This window comes from Penaeus vannamei, chromosome 34, assembly GCF_042767895.1.
Source record: "Penaeus vannamei isolate JL-2024 chromosome 34, ASM4276789v1, whole genome shotgun sequence".
Classification (NCBI taxonomy): domain Eukaryota; kingdom Metazoa; phylum Arthropoda; class Malacostraca; order Decapoda; family Penaeidae; genus Penaeus; species Penaeus vannamei.
In genome coordinates, this window is record NC_091582.1 from 14351654 (window position 1) to 14376653 (window position 25000).

At 38.0% G+C, this 25000-nt stretch overlaps 2 protein-coding genes across 5 annotated transcripts in view; one reads left to right on the forward strand and one right to left on the reverse strand.

The window, feature by feature from the left end:
• The window catches only part of LOC113829381 (3'-5' RNA helicase YTHDC2), a gene marked incomplete in the record, with an annotated part of 73953 nt that extends 61378 nt beyond the window's left edge, over positions 1 to 12575 (reverse strand). The window contains 1 exon segment of the mRNA XM_070145508.1: positions 12435 to 12575.
• Positions 12576 to 16279: 3704 nt separating this feature from the next.
• Positions 16280 to 25000, forward strand: part of LOC113809673 (G protein pathway suppressor 2) — a 30988-nt gene continuing 22267 nt past the window's right edge. For 2 of the 4 annotated variants that reach the window (XM_070145459.1, XM_070145461.1), the window contains exons 1-3: positions 16280 to 16416; positions 24367 to 24555; positions 24786 to 25000. The exon at positions 24786 to 25000 is cut by the window's right edge and continues 14 nt beyond it. In XM_070145459.1, the coding sequence (XP_070001560.1) occupies positions 24396 to 24555; positions 24786 to 25000 (375 nt within the window). In that variant the 5' untranslated portion in view covers positions 16280 to 16416; positions 24367 to 24395. Of the gene's footprint in view, positions 16431 to 22500; positions 22739 to 24366; positions 24556 to 24785 lie in introns of those variants that run through there. The other 2 variants (XM_070145460.1, XM_027361333.2) reach the window with 2 other exon arrangements.

Sequence of the window (25000 nt, forward strand, 5' to 3'; positions counted from 1 at the left end):
GGACAGACTAATCCATTATATGCAGATTGTGCTAATCTGGAGTAAATATGTACCACTCCACTTCCAACAATTGATTCACTAGAAAAGAATGTGTCAATCAATATTCATTATTTACAATTTGTTAGCAACTTGAGTGTATATTTCCCTAACTTTTTTCTTGATTCATAATTCCTAAATTTTACATAGGAATATTACATGGTTGACCTCAATTATAGTCCTTATTTCAGCAAAAAGCCCTTATGACACTGCAAAGCGTGCTAGTTTTCACTCATGACACTTTACGGTGCCTTTCGTGCCAGTCACATTGCCTATGTTATTATGCTGTTGCCAAAGGTCTGGCTTCAACTTTATTTTCAGGAATCGTACTCAAGGTGATGAATGTTACTTTACCTTTGAAATGGATTAAAAAACTAATCACTATTTTACTGACATTATGATAGGGATAACCTATAATAAACCAGATAAACCTCTTCAGCAGCGTAAAATATAAATGGAAATGCTGGGACTAGGGGTAATACTCCTCCCACCCAGCAAGTGAGGCAGGCTGCAGGCCCCATTGGGAGGGACACAGGATGGGAACGGGACCTACTCGTCCCACTTGCGTTCTGGCAGTCACCAGCCTGAAGTGAAGCTTGTGGGGGAAAGCCTTCAGGAGCCCCGCAGGTGGATGATGGGTCCTGTAGCCTGCCGCCCCCTCATCCAGTCGATGAGCATATAATGGTAATGAGACTGAAGCTAGCACTTGGCTTCCTGTCTCTTATTGCTGTGTATGCTCCCACCGTTGTTTGTATATTTGACATATAAAAGATGTTCTACGCCAAACTAGCATCTGTGTCAGACAGGTGTCCCCGGCAAGATATTCATATTGTTCTGGGTGACTTCAATGCAGTATCTGGCTGTGATCGAGCTGGCTATGAGATGTTTGTCGGTCCCCATGGTTCAGGAACTGATGCTGGTAGTGAGAATTACCTCCTTTTCCGGGACTTTACTAGGTCCCAGAAATTGAGGATTTTTGGCTCCTGGTACCAGCGCCCAGACCCACATCGTTGGACTTGGTACAGCGATGCAGGTAATGCAGCCAAGGAGATCGACCACATACTCGTTAGCACTTGTTGGAGGATCCTCCAGAATTGCAGGTTGTATAGGAGTGCTGAGTTCTCTGGTACTGACCATAGATTGGTTGTGGCTACCCTTCGGGTCCACTTCAAAACTGCACAGTGGTCCAATGATCATCCCAGGGTGTTTCACTTGGACAGGCTGAGGGAGGGGGAGTGTGCCCAGGGGTTTGCTGAATCAGTCTCTGATCGCTTCACAGCGCTCGACAATCTGACGGACCCTATACTTCTGAGGGACGACTTCAAAACCGAAACTCTTGATGCAGTCAAGTAACGATTGGTGAACGCCCAAGTCCAAGACAGAATTTTATCTCGCAGGAGACTCTGGATGCCACAAATGCTTGTCATGCAGCTCCTTGCACTTCGAGTCATTGTAGAGAGCCGTCGTGAGTTTGGGTGTGGGCTGCTTGAAGCCTACATCGACCTCAAGAAGGCGTTCGATACGGTGCATCGGGAATCACTCTGGAAGATCCTGAGACTGGGAGGAATTCCAACAAGGATTATTGGACTGATAGCAAGTCTGTATATTGGTACTGAAAGTGCTGTAAAGTGTGGTGGGGGCCTGTCAAGCTTCTTTCCTGTTAGTTCAGATGTGAGGCAAGACTGTGTTCTTGCACTAACACTTTTCAACACTTTCATGGACTGGATACTGGGCAGAGCTACTGTTCAAAGTCATTGTGGTACAACTCTGGGCAATATCAAGGTTACCAACCTTGACTTTGCCAATGATATTGCTATTCTATCTGAGTCTTTGGAAACCCTAGTGGTGGCTTTCGATGCATTTAGTAATGAAGCGAAGCCCTTGGGTCTAGAGGTCTCCTGGACCAAGACAAAGATCCAGGACTTTGGGGACTTGCTAGGAGAACCTGTTCAGTCAGTACGTGCTTGCGGCGAGGACATTGAAGTCACAGAGAGCTTTACATACCTTGGTAGTGTAGTTCATAACTCTGGGCTGTCAGACCAGGAAGTCAGCAGACGGATTGACCTGGCAGCAGGGGTCATGAACTCTCTTGACAAGAGTATTTGGAGATGCCAGTACCTGTGCAGAAGGACCAAGCTACATGTCTTCAAGGCCCTGATAATGCCAGTTTTGCTATACAGTAGTGAAACCTGAACATTATCCTGTGCCTTGGAGTCCCGTCTTGATGCCTTCTGTAATAGGTCCTTGCACCGGATCATGGGGTACAGTTGGCAAGACCATGTGTCCAACCAACAGTTGCACCATGAGACTAGCACAGGACCTGTTACCTGCACTATCTGGGATCGCCAACTCAGGCTATACGGCCACCTGACTAGCTTTCCCCAGGATGACCCTGCCCACCAGGTTGTCTCTGTACAAGACAGCCCTGGGTGGAGGAGGCCTGTGGGATGACCTAGGAGGTCGTGGCTTGGGCAGATCGATCAAACCTGTCGTGAGGAGCTCAAGATGGACCGAGTCCCTGCCTGGCACATTGCCATGAGGGACCCCAAAAGGTGGAAGCAAAGGGTGGATGCGGCTATGCGCCCCCATTGGCGTTAACCCCCAGATGATGAGATGATGATGATGATAGGGATATCAATAAGTACAAGCTGTTAATTATTAAATCTTAAAATTACAAATCAACCAATGGATAACTATCAAAATCAGCTGAAAATGGGTGGGTCCTACTCACCTCCCATCATATTTTTCCTTTGCATATCAACACTGGCTTTAAACTTTATGCTTCTTTAAATGATTTGAAAATGCAACTTTTTATTAATTGATACTAATTACAATTTAAGGTATTCTACACCTTATTAAACTGTAAATATATAGTACATAGAATGATTATGTAGAACTTAACAAGAAGTATTGCAATATTCTTTCTCCGTACCTCATTCATCATGAAATGCTTGAGCCCAAAGATAAAGAGTAAAAAATAATAATAATAATAATGAATAAAAAAAATAATAATAATAAAAAATAAAGGAAGAAAGAATAAAAAAAAAGATCATTAGTGCCAGCACATTCTGTTGCATGACATTTGTTAATTACAGGTGCAGGCACACAAAAGATAAACCTAAGCTTGCTTTTCTAGGTCAAGTCCCTGTTGATATGAAAGTATTTTGATATCAAAGCTTATGCACTCTTATCCTATACTACTTGTGTAGATTTCCAGTACAAATATATACTTGCTCAAGCATAGTGATCTAGTGAAAACTGTATGGGGGAAATATTTCTTAGAATCCTTTTGCACAGACACTCAAAATTCTGGATCTTAATCTGGGTCCAGGGGACCTGCAGACCCAGGAGCTTCCCATCTAGCCTTGAGCCACCACTAGAGTTTTCAGAAACTCAGAATAGCAACTTTGTCTGCAAAGTCAAGGTTGGTAACCTTTAAGGGGACTATCCTTAAGGGTGGTGGGGGTATGGAGGGGGGTATGATTGATGTGGTGGGGGTATGGAGGAGGTAAGATTGATGTGGTGGGGGTATGGAGGGGGTAAGATTGATGTGGTGGGGGTAGGTAGGGGGGTAAGATTGATTAACATTAATTTAAGAAATGAACATCTTATCATCTTTCTTCATATTTGTATATTCAAAGTATTTTAGCATTCACAACTTTTTGGTACTAAGTTTCTTGAAATTCACTCAAATGGTGCAATGCCCCTCTCCAAAAACTTTTTTCCCCATTCTTCTACATACATCTCTTGAGTACCACAATTGGCCCACATTGAGTTGTTTTTAATTTCCCTCAATTTCATACCAAAAAAATTGTACTTTCTTAATTTCAAAAAATTTGCCCCAACCCCCCCAAAAAACATCCCAAATTTTTTTAATAGGATTCAATCTCTCTAGCTGATGTTTTATTAATGACAAATATTATTTTGGTTCTGGTTCATTGTTTTTCTACATTATTATTTTACCAACTGAGACTTTTCAATTGAAATACTTTGTATTTCATTGAATAGCAGGAATATTCTCCATTTTGAGAAACAAGGAGTTTAAAAGGGAGATAAATAGTTATAATGATTCATGATTTATAAGAAAGACTTTTCCATTCCCATAATCTTTGTCTCCTTTCATTTCCAGTAAATTTCATTTGCTTTAAATGTAAAGTTATGGAAATAGCAGAAACAAAACCTGTCAAAATTAATTCTTCCATAAAATATTAAGTAGAGTTCTTGTGAAGCACCCACATTCAAAGGCTTGTAACCACTAAAGTACACAAAGAATGCTGTTGCCAGGGTGACAGTACACTGCCTGACTTAGGAAGCGAGTGTAACCATCTTGACATAGCAAGAAAAGTCTTGACATTCTGCTTAAAACGCCTTAAGTCTGAGAGTGCACTGTTCCTGTCTGCATATCATTTCATAAACTGATGGCAAAAAAATTTTGTTCTCATTTTCAATTTGTCCTGGTTTAGTGTGTCCATACAGTAAAAATAAACCTTCTTCATTTATGATGTTGTCATTTGTATTGTTATTTTATTCATGTATCAGGGACTAGATGCCCCCTGTATAGTATCTGTTCAAGTCATCCACCGATATCCACCAGTTTTCAAAGGCAGTTTTCCAGAATCAGCTGAACCCACCAGGCAAAATTATCCACCAATTAGAAAATTTCAATCCAAAAATCTGCTGGCGTAAAAAATGAACTGACTACATACACCAAAGATCTTATGTGGAAAGGGCCTGGATTCCAGATCGGGTTATTCCTATATCCTGTAAATGCATAGACTACCAATGCACAACTTTTGGTAATGTTACTGATAGCGATGCACCCTCCCAGAGACTTAGTAAAAAAAGATGACATTTTTCTGCAGGATATCCAATTATTTTGTCAATTCTTGGCATTGTTTCTTTTCTGTGTACAATTTCACCATGAATGATCTTGATTTGATAATCCAAATAGCAGGGGAGGGCATGAAGGATATTAGGGAAATTATGGTGTAATACAAATAAGAAAAATAAGAAAAATAAAGAAAAATGAGTAAAACCAGCACAAAAAATGTCTAAAATAGTCTAATGAAACCCTTTGGACGTGACCACCATCTTTGAAAGTCTACAAACTGACACACCAAATTTTGAGAAACTACAGGAACCCAACCCATCTTTTGGTAAAATCTACAGTGATTCATAACTTCAAAAACCCCTAAAAAACATCCTGATCAATAAACCCAACCTAACAATCTAAGTTGCCATAACAAGGGGTGTCTGGGCACACCCCGAGTGGAGGATAAATGGGGGCTCTGCCCCATACACCCCCCGAGACACATTCTCTTCATCTCAGTATGTACAGCAAGATAGAACTGTGTTCACACTGTAAAATAATAAACCAAATACCTCTATATCTGGAAACACCAAACTCTCATTTGCTTCTTTCTACTGTCTGGATTGCTAAATTCTTTAGCACTTTTTTGAGCATTTGGGGTACTCGAAGGCCTCAGATATCAAACTGGGATGTTTACTAAAGTCTATTCCTTCTTTATTACCACTGTATAGTATTAAGAATAACCCAGAATGAACTTAACACTGAAAAACAAAACATTTCTACCCTCTTCCTTTCACAGAATGGCCGGAATCCTACTGTGAAACCTGGCGCCTGAAAACACTCATGTGCAGACGACTCTTATAATGAGGCAGTAATGTAGTTGAATTGTTAAGAAAGAATAAAGTTAATATAAAGGAAAACTGAAAAAATCAAGTACCTACAGTAGATAAAAATCAATCATAATGTATAAACATAAAATAAGGAGAGGAAAGGTATTAGGAAATATTACAAAATAATGGATAACATAATTATAAATCAGAAATGTTTCCAGCTAGCTTGAAACTGGTCCACAGAAAATGTGACCTATTTAGGAAACACACTTAACCCAATTTCAATGGAAAAATGAAGTGCTCCCTTTGGCAATGCTTGGTTAAGGGGACTGTCCCAGAAAATGGCCACCTTTCCCTACTCATTACATCAAAAAAAAATATTGGTTAGAGATAACTGACTGATTTTTTTTTTTTTTTTTTTTTTTTGCATGATATAGAGTATAGAATTGCATTTCGTTTCATAAATAATTTTAACCTCGCTCCCCCATAGGAGGTGGGGTACCCCCCAAAAAATCGAAAAAAAAAACTTTTTTTTTCTTCGTCTTCTGTACATAAGAACTACCACAGTTCTTTACTGAATAGTCCCAGAAAAATACTTGTGTTAGATCAACCCTAGCCTAAGGCCGAGTAGTTAGCCGATTTTTTAATTTCCTTTTTTTTTTCTTTTTGGCAGGGGACTGCTTGACATAAGAATACTATTTTTGGTTCGCTTTTCTCAGCATTAAAAAATCTATATTTTTTGATTAAGGCAAAAATAAAAAAAATCAGCCAACTACACGGCCTTAGGACTGCGAGGCTCTAATGAAAGCAACAAACTGCATTTGAATCGCACAAAAATTACGAGTTATTATGTACCAAAGGTTATGTAAACAAAGAACGGGGATACGGCGTATTATATTTGGCACCTTGCCAAAGTTCGTTATCTCTGTTATATTTATCTGAATCTAATGTTATCTTATATCAAGAAAATGCTTATTTAGTGTACTTTGCAATGCAATGATTACCAAGTCAATAGGAATTTTCATTTTCAATTGGGATGCTATTCTGTAAAGGTATAATTTTTTTTTTCGTTTGCTGTCCATAAAAGTAGACATTTTCGTCTGAAAAGTTTAATAATGCATTTTACCATAGAGACAACTAATCTAAACCACATAAAAACCTTTTTTTTTATTCTTAATTTTTCTTTATTTTTCATTTTATTTTTATTACTTTTTTTTTTTTAAGAAATGGGGAACTGTAGATGGCAACATTAATACAAAATCATCCTAATTATAAAGTCCTAGCATGAATACAACATAGTGGTTCAATTTTGAGAATTTTAAAAGCATATGAATTTAGTACATTGAATTTACGAATGTCGTTGAATTTTTCCTATGCTTCACACAGTGGCGGGGAGGGGGAGATGGTCACTGGGTGTTTATAATTTTCGAGGAGGATCATATGTATGTGAACGCATGCACATAAAGTTAAAAAGATTAATCCTCCTCCTTTAGTAGGCCTACATTGACTTTTATATCTAAATGATAGAATATATTAGTTATCCCTCTCATACCGTTTTCTTCGATAATTGTCAATATCAACAGATTACAAAGTAGAACAAGTGTAGAGTTTATGATTTGCCATTTGCACCCATTATCTTTACTAAGAAGTGCATAAAATCATGTAGACGCCTAGGTGTTGTGGGATATTTGCGAATTTATGGTACCTAAGACCTACGGTAACATCTAAACATATTGATTTTTATCGGGAACACAGGAAACAAATGCAATAGCTTTTTGAACGCTAGACGAAGAGTGCGCAAGCAGCCGAGCACAAAATTCCATATAATCTGTATCTCGCTTATACATCCGAAGTTCAAAAATCCAACAATTAGGTAACATTCATACAGAATTGGTCTTTACAACTTTAACTACCAATTTCAAATCAATTCAAATTTCCCCATGCTGAGATGTACCGACCATTGAGCGAAATGTAACGGAAATTTTTCAAACCTTACTTATAAGCTATTTTCAAAAATTAGTGCTTCGTATGTAATATACTTACATACTACCTCGTAAACTAAAACATATTACCAGGGAGTCTCAATCGAAGCATATTTCATGTGTAAAAGGACAAAACTTTCTTCTTTTTTTTTAAATATATTTCATAAAATATTTCGTCATAAATCACGGTGATATAATTTTTTCCTGATATTGGTATAAAAGCCTTCCATGAACATTCATGACCTCATATCTATGCGCAATGTCATAATTAAATGCCGTATGCACGATTGCAGCAAGCAGAAGTCCACATAGGTGTACCTGGGTGCTCATTAGCGACATACCTCCCCAGGTGCTGAGGGGCTCTCCCGTCGGCTGCAAGAAAATGACCCATAGCAGGCGCTTAATACTCATTTGGTAGTTTCCTCATCCATGTACCTATACTATACACTAGCTAACTCAATTTGACCCCTTGCCCCCCCCCTCACCTTAACGTTTCTGCACATAGATGGCTCTACCAATGCTTACCCTCAAAGGAGTCAATCAGTAGATCTTGCGACCTCACTTTTCCTCACTTTTTACTAATGCTATCAATACTGACACAAATTTTTGTTACAAACATTATAATTACAATATTGTTACTGACATAACTAACAGCAGTATGAAATACTATAAAATATTATCAAAAATCAAGGAAAAGGGTAAACATGGGACAGGTCATTTGCGTAATTGGATCATTGGTGACTTAGTACTTGTGAAGCCATCTATATGTAAAAACTATTATTAAATTCAACACATATTATCGGGTATGGCATATCTATACATGTCATGCCTGGCGACATGGGGTCAAAGAAAATAGATTAACAGAAACTGTGGCATATACAGAAAACAAACCTGTAGAAAATGTAGACATAAACAAAGAACTCTAGCTGTATCAGGGTGCTGTGGACTTAGTCTTCTCTCTGAGCTGTGATATCATCTTCATCATTAGGAGCTAACGCTGACAGGGGATCCATCATGGCAAGCCACCAGGCAGGGACTCAGCCCATCTCGTGCTCCTCACGACAAGTTTGATCAATCTGCCCAAGCCACGACCTCCTAGGTCGTCCCACAGGCCTCCTCCACCCAGAGTTGTATCTTACAGAGACAACCTGATCAGCCTGTGGGAAGCAAGCCAGGCGGCCATATAGCCTGAGTTGGCGATCCCGGATTTGTGCAGGTAACAGGTCCTGTGCCAGTCTCACGGTGCAACCGTTGGTGGGACACATGGTCCCGCCAACTGTACCACATGATCCGGCGCAAGGACCTACTGCAAAAGGCATCAAGACGGGACTCCAGGGCACTGGATAATGTCTAGGTTCCACTACCGTACAGCAAAACTGGCATTATCAGGGCCCTGAAAACCCGTAGCTTGGTCCTGTTGCACAGTTGCCAAATGGCAGCTTCAGTCTCTTTACCATTATACGCTCATCAACTGGAGTGACCTCCAGTGACTCCCTGAAGATGGTGACCATCACTGTGGCCTGACCAGTAATAAGTGTAGCCACCTACACTGATCATGCCGCTGCCAGGTCTACTCACCTCTGAGAGAGCAATCACCCCAACTCTCAGCCTCCCCAGTTCCCTCAATAGTATGGGCAACCAATCATCCTTACAAAAAGAGCGGATGTTCCAATGCCCCACCCTGACATCCTCCAGCATTTCCAATTATCCGTGACACTGCCGATGGTCCTCCCATTAACCCAAGGGGGCTATGATATGCAGCGGACATTTTCTTTATTTACCTGTAACAATGAGGCCGCTGCACCTTAAACTATGTCGTATCTTACTCTATTTCTTGTGCTCTAAAAGATGGTAGTGTCCAGTTCCCTCTATCTCCATACATCAACCTCAGCAACTTATACCCAACTTTCTTACTATCAACTTATGAAGGAAATATCATAGAGGAAAAGTCTTATTTTCAGTAATCATTACAGAGAGTGACGCACCCTCTCAGAGACTAAGTCGAAAAAAAATAGATGTTTTTCTGCAGGAAATCCAATGATTTCATCGATTTTTGGAGTTGTTTCTTCAGCAAATGAATTGTTCTAGAGATAGATTTAAGAGTCCCATTAGCAGGGGAGGGCATGAAGTATATGAGAGAAATTATGGGGTAAAACAGGCTTAAATAAGAAGAATAAAGATAAAAAATGCGTAAAACTAGCACAAAAAATGCATAAAATCAGCCAATGAAACTCTATGGATATAACCGCCATCTTTGAAATTCTACGGACTGATACGCCAGAAATCAAAAACTCTATGGGAACCCAACCCACTTTTCAGCAAAACTCTACAGGAATTCACACATTCTAAACCCCCCCAAACACGTATTGACCAATAAACCCACCTAATATATTAATATAAATTACCATGACTAGGCATGCCCTAACGAGGGGAGGGTTGATGGGGGCAAGCCCCCCAACACCCCCTGGGACACATTCTCTACACCTCGGTATACATGGCAAGATAGAGCTGCATTCACATAGTAAAATAATAAATCAAATACCTTTATATCTGCAACCATCAAACTTTCGTTCGCTTCCTTCTACTGTCTGGATTGCTTCAATTTTAATAACTTTTTTTTTGCATTTGGAGTTCTTGGTGGGCCCACATATTAAACTGGGATCGTTACTGAAGTCTATTTTATCTTCCTTATCGCTGTATAGCCTGAAGAATAACCCAGGAAGGAAGTGTGAAATGTAGAATGTGCACAAATCTAAATAAGGCTATAAATCAATCTTAAAACACGTAAACGAAGTATAAGGACGTTAATAAAACACTTTGAGAACATGAATGTGCAACATTATACACTGATAAGTAGCCAAATATTGTTTTGACATGTGCGTAGTAATACTGGAACTACTTAGGGGATCGCATTAAGGAGTTATGCGTTCAGTCTTGTGTTTTTCTTCGCAAGGTAAAACAAGCTCATTGACTTAGGATTTGAAAGGCATGCGCACTTTATATTTCTGTCATTTAACGGTGAGTGTAAGGCCTCTGCATCTTAAACTATATCCTATCCCACTCCATTTCGGTAAATTTACAGTGGATAACAATCAGGAATTGAGTTAAAGAAAAAGTTGTGGAATGGTTACCTTGACGTAAACTGAGACACTTTTTATCTATGGCATGAGGTGCGCAAATCAAAAATAAAGGAGTTACACGACAGAGAAGAGAGAAGATCGACCTTTCTTTTTCTAAGTCCCTCGCTATGTTGACATCGTGAATGTAAACAAAATTGTGACCATTCAACTCATTCTTGCCCTTTGTTAATGTTGTTATACGTCATTTTCATGTTTCATGATTTATTAGACAGTGATTTAAGGAAATTGGTCTGAAGCACCTTCTGCGCAGGCGCATTTTTGCGTTTCTTCCGCCAGGTTTACCAAGACGATTCCTGGCCAGTCCAGTGACAAGAGACCAGTGAGAAATGTTTCGTTTTTGATGTTTCATCGATTCTAGGTTGTTCTTAAGACTATACAGTGGAAACAAAGAAGAAAAAGACCTTACTAACTATCGCAGTTTGATTTCTGAGGCCATCAAATATCCCAAATACTGAAAAAAGTGATGATAATGAAGCGATCACATCCACAATAGACCGACCGACTGATCGAAAGAAGCGAAGGAAAATTGACAATTCGGCCTTTCGACATATAAAGGTATTTGGTTATTGTTTAAAGTATGGATGTAGCTCTATCTTGCCGTACATACCAGGGTAAAGAGAATGCGTCCCGTGGGGTGTTGGGGGGCTTGTCCCCTATCATCTCTCCCCTCGAGCAATCAGGCACACCTAGTCACGGCACCATAAATTGCTTCGTTATGTTGGGTTATGGGTTAGGGCGTTTTTGGGGGGTTTGGAAGGTGTGAAATTCCGTAGATTCTGCCGAAAGCTGGGTTGGATTACCGTATTTTTTTTTTTTTTTTTTTAACTCAAAGATGGCGGGCATGTCCGTAGAGTTTCATTAGCCGATTTTTAGCATTTTTTGTGCTAGTTTTACACATTTCGGTTCGCTAATATTCTTATTTAAGCCTGTTTTACCCCATAATTTCCCTGATATACTCCATGCCCTCCCCTGCTAACTGGACTTAACACATCAAGATCGTTGACTGTGATTGCTACAGAAATGATCATCAGATTCATTCTCATCACATGAGAATAAATCTGATAATATAAATATTGTCTGGGAAGTCCCGATTGTCATAATAAAAAAATTTACCTCTATTTCTTCCACTCTATAAGAAGGCGGTTTCCATTTTGCTCTATTTTGCTCTATCTACATGCATCGGTCTCTTCAACCTCTACCATATTATCTGGTGTTCTATCCATTACAAGTAAAGTTTGTCTTGTGCCATTCGGCTCTGTGAAACTGAAACTAAACCTAATTCTGACACTTTTTGTTCAAAAATACAAATGTATTACAAATCGCAACCTACATTCCTTAGGAATAAAAGGGTCAAGAGAGGCTAGGTTAAAACTGTAAATTGAAAACATTCAGGCTGTTCCCATAATCAAGATTTTTTTCCAAAATCACACTGTAACTGCCTCTACTAGCTTAGAAGTAATCCAGGTGAATACTAACCATCCACTGTTCTAACACCACCCGCAATTTCTGGGTATGAAATCCCTGCAGACCCGGGCCCGGACGGGAGCCAATTGGCCAGCTTCTTACTGGCCCGACCTTCCTCTTCCTTTCCCTTCTAAAATTGTAAAAACATAAAATAAGACATTGTTCAACCTACTAGTAATCAACTCTGCCGCAGCGATAGTTTCCTTCCTTTTCAGTAGCTGTCGTTGAATATCTTAGTCCCCTAAATCACTTGAAAGGTTGTAAAAAAAAATATCTGTTGTCTCCTTCAATTCCGACTCTCCTCTCATCCGACACATATGTCTCGCGCAGGGCCAGATTGCCGCCACTTTGCCAGTACTTTCCTGTGCATGCAATCATCGCTCTTATTATATATTTGATGGTAGTGGAATTCGTAAAATTCTAAGGAAGGAAATAATTAAGAAGTACTTTTCCTCTTTTATCTCCCTATTTTCACCCTCTTCCTTCTTTCCCGTTCTGGTATCCCCTCTCACTCCTAAATCGTCCTTAAATTCACTCCTTATCCCACTGTAAGCCCTACATTTGTCCCTCCCACTTCCCTCTTCGTCTGTAGCATTCTCCTTCTCTCCCTTACTCCCTTTCTTACCTCCCCCATTCCCCTTTTCCCCTCTGAGCCCCCTCTCCTACCCAACAATAATGATTACCATTATCATTATTATCATTGTTGTTACTATTGATATTGTTTAATAATCATAATCATATTAATGATAATGATAACAATTATATTAATAATGATAACAATGATAATAATAAAGATAATGATGTTAGTAATAACAATAATAGCATTAATAATGATAATAATAATAATGATAATAATAATAATAATAATAATAATAATAATAATAATAATAATAATAATAATAATAATAATAATAATAATAATTAATAACAATAAAAATAATAATGATAATGATGATAATGATGATGAAGATGATAATAATAATAATAATGATAATAATAATAATAATGATGATAATGAAAATAAAATAATAAGAATAACTATAATTATAATAAAAAACGATAACAGAAATAATACAATAAAAACAACAGTAATAACAATAACAGCAATGATAATGATAATGACAATGATGATAATAATAATGATAATAATGATAAAGATAATAATAATAATAATAATAATAATAATAATAATAATAATAACAAAATAAGAATAAGAATAACTATAATCATAATCATAAACAATAATAGAAATAGAACTTAAAACAATAAAAACAACAGCAATAACAATAACAGCAATAATAATGATAATGATAATAATAATAATAAGAAGAATAACTTTAATCATAATCATAAACAGTAATAGAAATAATACTTGCAATAAAAACAACAGCAACCATGATAATGAAAAAATAACAACAATTATTATGGGATATATGTAATAGATGCCTTTCCGCGCGAGCGCTTGTTATCAGGATAATAATCATTGTAATTTTCATTATCATCATTATCATTTTCATTTGGATTATTTTTTTATTGTTGTTAGTGTTTTCAATTTATCATCACTGCTATTATTACTATTATTGTTTTTATCGTTATCATTATTAGAATCAACATTATCATTATTGCTATTTTTTTCTATATACATTTTAGTCTACAGTTTCTCTACATATTTTATTGTTACGATTATTTTTCTATACAAATTTTATTTTTACTATTATCATCATTATTGTTATCACCATTATCATTATCATTATCACTATTACCACTATCATTATTATTAGTATCATTATTAGTATTATCATTGATAGAATAGTTTAACACTGGTAGCCCACTATGTCATTGTATTATTGAATTCCTTTGTTTTCTATTTTTTTCTTTTTACCCTTGTTATTTCTTTTCCAAAAGCACTGAAGTAAACACTCCATGAAATATCAAACAAACTGTCGGGTCAAAAAGGAGATGGAGCAAAGAAAGTGTGCTGCGAGAAATTAGATCTGGCTTGACACGTGATTACCTACTTAATCTACTCGATATTGTTAAAATAACCAGGAGACAGAAATTTCCCTGTGTTATCTATGATATCGAAGTGGCAAGGATATGTTTCCTTGCCAATTAACAGCTGTCAAAATACCATGTATTATCATCATTTTCATCATCTTCATCACGCCTCTATCATTATTATAATTGCCATCATTATCATTATCATTATAATATCATCCTTTATTATCACTCTTGTCATGTGTGATACACTTCTTATTCTCATTATGGTTATATTATCATCATTGTCGTTGCTGTTGTTATCATTATCATTGTCATTAGAACTGGGGGATAAATAGTCTATAATCAAACTCGTATGATCACTTTTAATAAGAAAAGAATTTACGAGAATAAATATTACATGTGTTTTGGAGATTTATCAAAAGACAGATAAACACTCGAAGTGAATGGCCACAGCCAGTAATAGGAGTTTCTTCAAAGTGTGGTAGGCAGCAAGCGGTCCTTCGAATAAAGCTCCGGAAATACCAAGGCATTACCATTTCTTTTGTTTTCCATATAAATGTTTTTCATGATATATATAGTAATAATGTGGAGGATAATAATCCTGATAGCAATAAGGATCATGATAATGATAATAATAATAATGATACCAATTATGGAAATAATAATAATGATATTGATGATTAAGATAATAACAAAAAAAAATAATGATAATGAATAATAACAGTCATTATTATCATTATCATTACTATTACTGTTATCATAAATATATCGTGTATATATGATTTTTTTCCCTAGAACCTATCTACAAGCCCATCAATTATCAAAAGATTTCTATCGATATCCTATATCCCTGCTATATTTCGTTAGTAGAAAGATATCGATGGGAATCTCTTGAAAACTAATGGGTTTGGATACAAACTGGTTCTAGGAAATTAAGCTATTAGTATCTATACTTAATGTTCTTAATGCTATTATGATAACATTACTAATGATACAGATAATAAAAATATAATGATTGATTATTGTTTCATAATAATAGTTTACTATTACTGTATAGTTATTATTTATCATTTTTACTATTATGATCGCTTTTACCACCATAATGGTTATCAATCATTTGAAAAAACAAAAGAAATGGTAATATCGTAGTATCTTTGGAGCTTTGTTCGAAGGATCACTATCAAATTGTACTGCCCGTGACTATTGAACAATTTACTCATCTATGTGCTTTTTGATATATCTCAAAAACAAATGTAATATATCTATTTTCCGTGTTTTTGTTTCTTACTAAGAATAATAATTAACAATCGTTTACGAGTTTAACGAATAAGCTACGTAAAAAAAGATTCGAACGATTCATTATCTTCCATTTATCAGTGCTGCCTATGATGTTAACTTGTATTACGTTTATGACTCTGCTAAGGCTAAAAATAAACATTATGCCTCCTCCATGATCTTATAACAATTTCAGATGTGCTCGATCATAAAATATCTTTCAAACATTCTGTAAATGAAAATGGCCAATTGAAGAATTACAAAATGAAATATAAGAAGATTTAGGCCTTCTCTCTGTATGGTGTTGGGTCGCGGGCAAGTCGCAGGTGCGTGTTCCCGAACTGAAATGACAGGTTGGCACGCCTGTGATGGCAAAGCGTCGAATTGAAATTACTTGAATTCAGCAGCAAAAAAATTCAAAGAATTGTAAGAAATTGCAGATAAGAAGGGTGCTACAGAAAAAGCTTATGATGACGATTATTACATGTAAGAAATTGCAGATAAGAAGGATGCTACAGAAAAAGCTTATGATGACGATTATTACATTTATCTTTAATATTGTTATTATCCTTATCATTAGATAATTATTGGGATTACTATAATCTATTTGTTAATAAATATATAATAGTAAAAGAAGCTAAAGATGAATCATGATGATAAGCAGCATTAATTACTTTAATAACAACCACAACAAGCAATAAAGCGCGATACACAAATAAATGATAAAAAGATATCCTACAAAAGTCGCGCCGACGTTGAAATGTGCGGCGCCGCTTTCCTCATCTGCCAACCAATGTTTGGGTTGGGACTCGGGCTCCCTGGCCGCCGCCGCCGCCGCCGCCGCCGTTGCTTAGCTGTTATTTCCGCGTCTTTGAGAGGTATGCAAGGCCAAGTGAGTAAGGAGACTGAGATTCCTGGCTCTGCAATATGCATGTGGAAGTAAATTAATTTTGAGGTGTGGACGGGGAAGGTAGCACAGGCGAAGTTTGAAAGGTGATATCTGTACGGCCATAACTAGAAAGGCAGAAAGAAATAATTAAAGAAACTATGGTAATGAGAAGAGTGAAGCGTAATAAAGATCATATATGTTATGTTGATATTTGTTTACAGATTTATTTTCCATTATATTGATTGATATTCTTGTGGGAGGGGTTGTCATTAAAGTATGAAGTAAGGTCAGTATCTTCTCTTTTTTTATTCATTTTTATGGAAGTGACTATGACAGAAAAGTCTCCGATTGGTGTTCTGTGCATGTGTAGTGACAAACAAGGTGTCAGTGGTCTCGACACTAGATGAAACTGCTTGGTAATTGTTACTGATAGCTATGCACCATTTAGGGACAAAGTCCCAAAACCAGGGTTTCATGTTACCTAACCTTTCTTATCTTCTATTTATTCTCTAAATGGGGGGTAGAGATAGAAGAGAATGATGCGCGTAGATAGAGCAAATTGGACACCGCCATCTTATAGAGTGGATGAAATAGAGTTGGATAGGATATGGTATAAGATGCAGAGGCCTTACAGTCACATCTAAATGATGAAAATATAACGCGCGCCCGTCTTTCAAATTCAAAGTCGATGAGCTTGTTTACTTTGCGAAGAAAAACACAAGACTGAACGCATAATTCCTTAATGCGATGCCCTAAGTAGTTCCAGTATGTCAAAACAGTATTTGGCTACTTATTACTGTATAATGTTACACATTCATGCTCTTAACGTGATTTATTAATCTCCTCATACTTCATTTACGTGCTTTAATATTGATTTATAGCCTTATTATATTTGTGCGCATTCTGCATTTCACACTTCCTTTCGCCTGCTGACAGTTTGACACCTGGCTGGCCCGCTCATTTCGAGACGGAACACCAGTCAGAAATGTTATGTTTCCAGTGTTGTGTTCATACTGGGTTATTCTTAAGACTATACAGTGCATTTTTGATCTTCATTCTTCTTATTTAAGCCTGTTTTACCCCATAATTTCCCTGATATACTTCATGCCCTCCCCTGCTAACGGGACTATCAAATCAAGATCGTCGATGGAGAAATGGTACTCGATCTCCTGAATTATTAATTCGCTGAAGAAACAACGCTGAAAATCGATAAAATCATTGGATTTTCTGCAGAAATCAAATTTTTTGACTTGGTGTGTGCGAGGGTGCATCGCAGTCTTTACCAATTACCCAGGGGGGCAAACCCCCCAGTACCCCCCCATTTATTATCACTGTGCCAACCTATAGAAAACAGATATTAAGAACTCTGGCTTTGTGAGTGTGTTGTGGACTTTGTTATATAGTAGTGATATGCAGTGGACATTTTCGTCATTTCATGGCAAATATGAAGACACTATATTGTTTCTTATTCTGTTTTTTATGCTATATAAGATATCATTGTTGGATTCAGATGGCATACATGCAACACTGACTTTCATTTATATTGGCCTTTTTTCTGCCGTCAAGGAACTGTAGTACTACAGTTTCCTATGACTCCACCCCTATTTATGGGGGCGGGGTCATATATAAACAACTGCACCTGGCTGATGAGTGACCGGAGCACCTCTGCCTGTTTTGAAACTGGAAGAAATGGGAAATTCAAATTTGATGCTACACTGTATGGAGTATTATTGGTAACATTGATAATGTTAATGAGGATATTGCACTAAGTACTGAAAAAAACAAGGCTTTCTAGTGTAGTCACCGGAAAAAGCGCCTTATGTCTACTATTTTCTTGGTATGTCTAAGGTCAATGTTACTGAGAGCAATGCACAGAGAAAGGAGGAAATTGACACTGCCATCTTATAAAGCATAAGAAATTGAGTCAAACAACAAAGATACAGCAAAATAGGGAAATTTACAGTGGATAACAATCAGGAGTTGAGTTAAAGAAAAAGATGTGGAATGGTTACCTTGACGTAAACTGAGACACTTTTTATCTATGGCATGAGGTGCGCAAATTGAAAATAAAGGAGTTACATGACAGAGAAGAGACAAACACGACCTATCTTTTTCTAAGTCCCTCGCCATGTTGACATCGTGAATGCAAGCAAAATTGTGACCAGTCAACTCATTCTTGCGCTCTGTTAAGTAGTTCATGTAATACTATGCCGTTGTCAAAACGATATTTGGCTAATTATCAGTGACTGCTGTTCCACATACATGCTTTCAAAGGCCTTTGTTAATGTTGTTATACCTCACTTTCATGTTTCAAGATTTATTAAGTAGTGATTTAAGGGAATCGGTCTGAAGACCCTTTTGCGCGTTTCTGCCGCCAGATTTGACAGGATGTTTCTCGGGCAGTCGGTGGCAGGAAGCCAGCGAGAAATGTTTTGTTTTTGATGTTACATCGATCGTAGGTTGTTCTTAAGACTATACAGTGGAAACGAAGAAGAAAAAGACCTTAATAACTATCGCAGTTTGATTTCTGAGGCCATCAAGTACCCCAAATCCCCCAAAAAGTGATAAAAATAAAGCGATCACATCCACAATAGACTGACCAATTGACCGAAAGAAGCGAAGGAAAATTGACAGTACGGTCTTTCAATATATAAAGGTATTTGGTTTATTGTTTACAGTATGGATATAGCTCTATCTTGCCATATATACCGAGGTGAAGAGAATGCATCCCGTAGGGTGTTTGGGGGATTGCCCCCCATTGACCCTCCCATCAGGCAGTGCCCGAAGGGAACACCTAGTCACGGCACCGTAAATTAGTAGATTTGGTTGGGTTAGAGGTTAGGGCGTTTTGGGGGGTTTGGAAGGTGTGAAACCCTGTAGATTTTGCCAAAAGATGGGTTGGATTCCTGTCGAGTTTTTAGAACTCTGGCGTGTTGGTGCGTAGACTTTTGAAGGTAGCGGACATGTCCGTAGAGTTTCATTAGCCGATTTTTAGTGTTTTTTGTGCTAATTTTACATGTTTCTGTTCGCAATTCTTCTTATTCAAACCAGTTTTACCAAATATTTTCACTGATATACTTCATGCCTTCCCCTGCTAACAGGACTTAACACATTAAAATCGTCGGCTGTGATTGCTACGGAATCGCACGAGAATAAATCTGATGATATGAATATTGTCTGTTCACAACACCCTCACACAATTAGGGAGTAATTTCATACAATAGGTTATAGATCACAATGATTTTGGTATTGATTGATTCCTCTTACTCCCTAGTTTCCAAATATATAAAAATTACTGCATGCAAACTCCCCAATCCCTCATGTTCTTGGCCTTGATAGCAGGGGAGGGATTGAAAAGTACCGGGGAAATTGTGTGTTAAAATATCAGTCATATTGTCTACTGCGGGGGTACGGCTGCTTGCAACCCTCTCCATAGGGGGACTGCCAGCCCCCACTCTTGCAGTGGAATACATAAAACCCTCCAAGTATTTGTGGTGAAACACAAGAAATTGTTTATCTTTGTGTATAGTCATTATTATACATTGTTGGATAATTCACTAATGCTATTGGTACATTTTATCACTGCATTGGCCAGTGCACTGGAAACCCAACAACTCAAACTCTTATCCTCCCCTAAATCTCATAAACGAGGGGTGTGGGGTTGTCCCTCCAGTAAGCTCCAATCTACTGGTAAACAAGTGAGCACTACCCCAAATGTATGTAAAAAAATGTTTGGGAATCTCCGTCTGACACTACTGGGCCAGTGCAGTAATACACTTTTAAAAATTTGCGGATTTTTCTGGTCCTACGAAACAGGTTTTGCGACTAGATAGGAAATTGATGCTTTGGGTCCTAGGTGTAGTTGGGCCAATCATCAAGAATGCCAAGTATCATTGCAATCAGCCTGGTATAGGCCGAAATATAGAGGGGTCCCAAATTGCCTAAAGGTAATAGGCATATATACAGGGGTACAACCATATTTAGAAGCAAGATTTTCTGAGAATGGAATGATATAGAGAGATGATTGACCACCTGTTAGAAAGGTGTTGTAAAGGAACATGTTTTGTTGGGATAGGGAACATCAGGGTTCTCTGACATCTTGCCAAAATCAAGATTTTTGTGATTTTAAGCCCCAAAAAGCAGGGTTAACAAGGGGCCAGCAACTTAAAAATCTGGGACCAGAGAGGTCTTGGGCACTTCTTACTATGTGCCAAGTTTCATGGGCGTAGATATAGCAAGGATAAAGAAGAAAACCTCCATAAAATAGGGTTATTTTAGCTTTTGTCTCATTATTTTCTGAAATTAAAGATTGCAAAAAATGAGTGTTATTTTTTCCAAAAACAATGAAATTGTTGGGCTTCACTGGGGACCCAACAATGTGGAGGAGACGTAAGATATTTTAGATTGGTCCACAGGGTGTGCATTCATTCTGTTCTTGCGATTCAAAACAAATGAAATTTAAGGATGACAGTGGAGGCAGCATATAATGAGGCAAGAAGTCAGTAACTAAAAGCTGACTTAGAACTCAGAATTAGGATTACAGAGAAAAGGAGAGAGAGAGAGAGAGAGAGAGAGAGAGAGAGAGAGAGAGAGAGAGAGAGAGAGAGAGAGAGAGAGAGAGAGAGAGAGAGAGAGAGAGAGAGAGAGAGAGAGAGAGAGAGAGAGAGAGAGAGAGAGAGAGAGAGAGAGAGAAAATGGAAGACTGAGACATTATGCCTGACAAGTTATATTTTCTCATCCATTTCCAGATAAGTGATAACTTTCTCGAGGGAGGCAGGTGTGGGGGGTTGTCCCCAGGTGAAAAATGCTGGAATTCAAAACTTTCCAACTAATACTAGAGTTGGATGTATTTGAACTGTTTACCAACTAAGATTTCTAACTGAAACTTTGTGGGCCAAGTTGGTACATGAAAGTTGCCGAAGATGAGGATATAACTTGACTTAGGAATAAGATATGAGTCACAAGAACAAAACGATTGCATGCCCCTTGGACCAATCTAGAATATCTTAAGTCACCTCCACAGTGTTGTGTCCCAGAGCAAGCAAAACAATTTAATTGTTTTTGGAAAAAATTGAAGAAAAAAAGAAATAAAAAAGTGAGCTTATAAAGGGGATTGGGGTAATTGAATAGGGCTTATATTTAACTTTTATTGAGGATTATCTAGTGGAGTCGATGTATGAAGTATTGCACGATAAAGGTACAAAGATTTGAAAGGAATGAATATTGCAGTGGATGATAATACTTGTCAGTTGCTGGTGAGACAGTATGTAAAACTTCAGGAGAGCCATTGCATAGTCGGAAGACATATTTTACACATGCTATTTCAACTGTATTAATTTTTAGTCAATAAGAATAAGATTTTAATGACCTTGTAAAACAACTTCTTAGAGAAAACTGTCTTCTCCAGAACCTTTGCTTAATTTGCCGACAAGATCAAACTAAATTCTAGTCTCCACAGTTTCAGTGGGAGGGACAAATTTATACATCATGCTGTGCTTGATTATTTGGATAGTTACTGTCCAACAATTTAGGATATGAAGGACTATCTTGCTCCTGTTGCAGTTAATGGTTAGTGGAAGAGAACTGTCATTTTCGATGAGGTAAGAGGGCATGGGTATAGTCATACAAACACCCTCTGCTTGTTGGAGATGAAGAAGGACTACCAGCTACAGTGTGGTAATGTTTGATGGGAGTGACATGTTAACCTGTTGGATCCTGGTGCCTCCTGGCTAGTACATGGACCAAACTCCAGTTATTAAGCTTACTTGAGTGGCGGCTCTCCCATGTTTGTGGCTTGTGGGCCTTGCCCATATGAACACTCCTTACCTTCTCTTTGCAATGATATTCTTCATGCAAATTTTTTTTTTGTCATTTTCCTCTTTATATGATGTACTGTATCAAAATGATAATAAACTTTTTTAGTTGAGGAGACTTTCCACTATCTCTCTGGGTAGTTGATGTCTTTTTTTCATTTTTTTTTTTTTCACTTGATGCTATAATGGCAGTTCACAATAAGTTTCATTTTAATTTTTCAGCTGAGTAGTGCTTTTCTCTGCTGGCTGGCCATAATCTACCTCCTACAGTGAGGGATACACCATGGAACTCTGTGCAGAAATGGTTCACAGGCCTGGTTAACACTTTAATGATGGACACAGCTAGAGCTGTCATGGGAAACTTAGCCTTCATGACGAGTCATGACATGTTTACTTGTCAGGATTAGCTTTACATAGCAATTGACCTTCCAGAAATGCTAGATAGTTGGCAGTAGTTGCCAGAATGAGTACCATACAGAAAATTCTAGCACCTTTAAGGTAGGGCCAAGGGCCTGCTACAAATCATTTAAGGGCTTATGTGAAGTAATTATCGTGCATTGTTTTTTCTTTGAATATTGTTCAATATTGTATGCTTAGCCTATTCATGCAAAAAAAAATTCGAAGAGTCCCTCTGGTATCCCCAGAAATCCTATAGCAACGCCCTTAGAAACAAAGATGCAAAACTTGGCGGTCTTCGGCAATCCCCGGTTGTGATGTCATTCCCAGGACCAGGGAGGATCTTGTTGAATAGTGTGATACACACAGTGCACCACGAGTCAAGGATATCACAAAATTGTTTCAAGCTATTAAAGTTTGTAACAAAGGATGCCGTGGCGTTGTGTAGCAATTCATTGTTCCCATTCATGTCACCAGTTATTTGAATGGCCAAAAGACCGCGACAGAGTAAGGAAGTGGACATGTTTTGTGCATGCCAAGCGGAGCAACTTTCAGCCTGTGCCAACCAGCGTACTTTGCCTGAAACACTTCAAGCCCGATTGCTTTGCGAACAAAATGACTTACGACATGGGATTTGCAAAACAGTAGGCCATTTCCAATTTATATTTGTCATGATCATAACAGAGCAAAACAAACTCTGAAAGAGTGCTTTTGGTTGGCGGTGTAGCAAACATTCATTGCGTGGGTACAACACAGTGTGCCGAATGCATTGCAAGTGTGCATGTATTGCTACACAGGTAGGGTAGGTTCACCCCAAAAAGCACAATACAAATAAATACTGATGCCCCACCACTCGCGAATGGATGTAGGCCTGCGCCACGGGTGCAGACAAGAGATAGCTAAGCCTGCAGAAATTTTGTACCATACAGAAGTGGGATCACACGTTTGCCTATAAAAAATAATTAAAATTACCATTCATTCAATCTCTTCGGGTCATGACGCCACTCCATGTCTGGCTGGTTTGGCACAACTCCCATAACATCCACAGCATCGGGCTCGTGCATGTACGGTCCAACAATCCTAGATATTTCTCTTCTTCCAACTCTTTGAAGACGTAGGCACCCTCTGAAGAACATATACCAATGTCCTTGTCAGAATGATTTGATGAAACTTCACTGCCGCTGTAGTCTTGTAGTGAGCCCGCCATGTACAATGTATTGAATGCAGCAAATGCTGTGATCGTGTTCTGGAATTGACATCACACATCTGGGTTCTGTTTTTTCGCGGGAAAAGATAACTTGACTTCGGAAAATCGAAATAGATAAATTTTGGGGGATTATTTTCAGATTTCCTTTTTTACTCATATTAGAGAGATGGTTTATGAGTTAATTCTCCCTTTTAAAAATGTTCAGTTGTTACTTCACATAAGCCCTTGGAAGGAAAGTTACTGTACAAAAGAAGTTCATGCTGGATAGCAGTAGTAAACTAAGCAGCTGTGTCCCAGTTAATTCACTGTGGTTCCACTGTGACCTTGGAAGGATAATCAAATTTTTGTTGTAGGGAAACTGTGATTAAAAACTTTTTTTCACTTTGTATTTCTACTCGCCTTCATGTTTTCATGTAGAACAATTAAGTTAAATCTGTATCCTGATCTGGTAGGATTGCATGTTCTGTATAAAGTATGTGTTTCTCAGTGTAAAAAAGTCGGACATTTACATCTTATTTTGCAGGCATTGATGTAAGGTAGGCACCAAATGCCATGGTAAAGTTTGCTGAGGCTGAGAAACGAGGTCGAGGAGGGGAGGGGGGTGACCGACGGTACCCCCCTGTGGTGTTGCTAGAAAGACCAAAGATGAGTCGTGCGATGTGGGAATCCTTGAAAGCTCATATCATCAGAGACCGCAAGAGGAAGAAAGAAGGTAAGTGGATAAGTGGCATTGGATGCTCTTGACCTCTGTTGTATTATCTTCATTATTATATACCCCCAAAAGACTGCATAACAGCCAGCTAACAATGAATGATTTTTCTGACCTAACAAAAGCAAGTTTTGCTTGCTGTCACTTGAAGAGCTCAATTTCATCACCAGAAAATATATGTTTCATAACCATATACAGACATGTAGATATTTATATATCCTTTTCACCATCAGAACAAGAAGCAGATGCAGAAGAAGAAAGACTCCGTAAAGAGCGTGAGAACAGAAAAAAGCAACATGCCATGACATTGGAGGAGACTAGAGACACAATTGTGAAGATGGAACAAGGTCTTACTGACTTGAAAAACCAAAAGCATCAACTGTTTCAGGACCTAAAGGTTGTCTTGAATGAGGATGCAACCAGAAAGCGTGCTCAGCAACAACAGAAT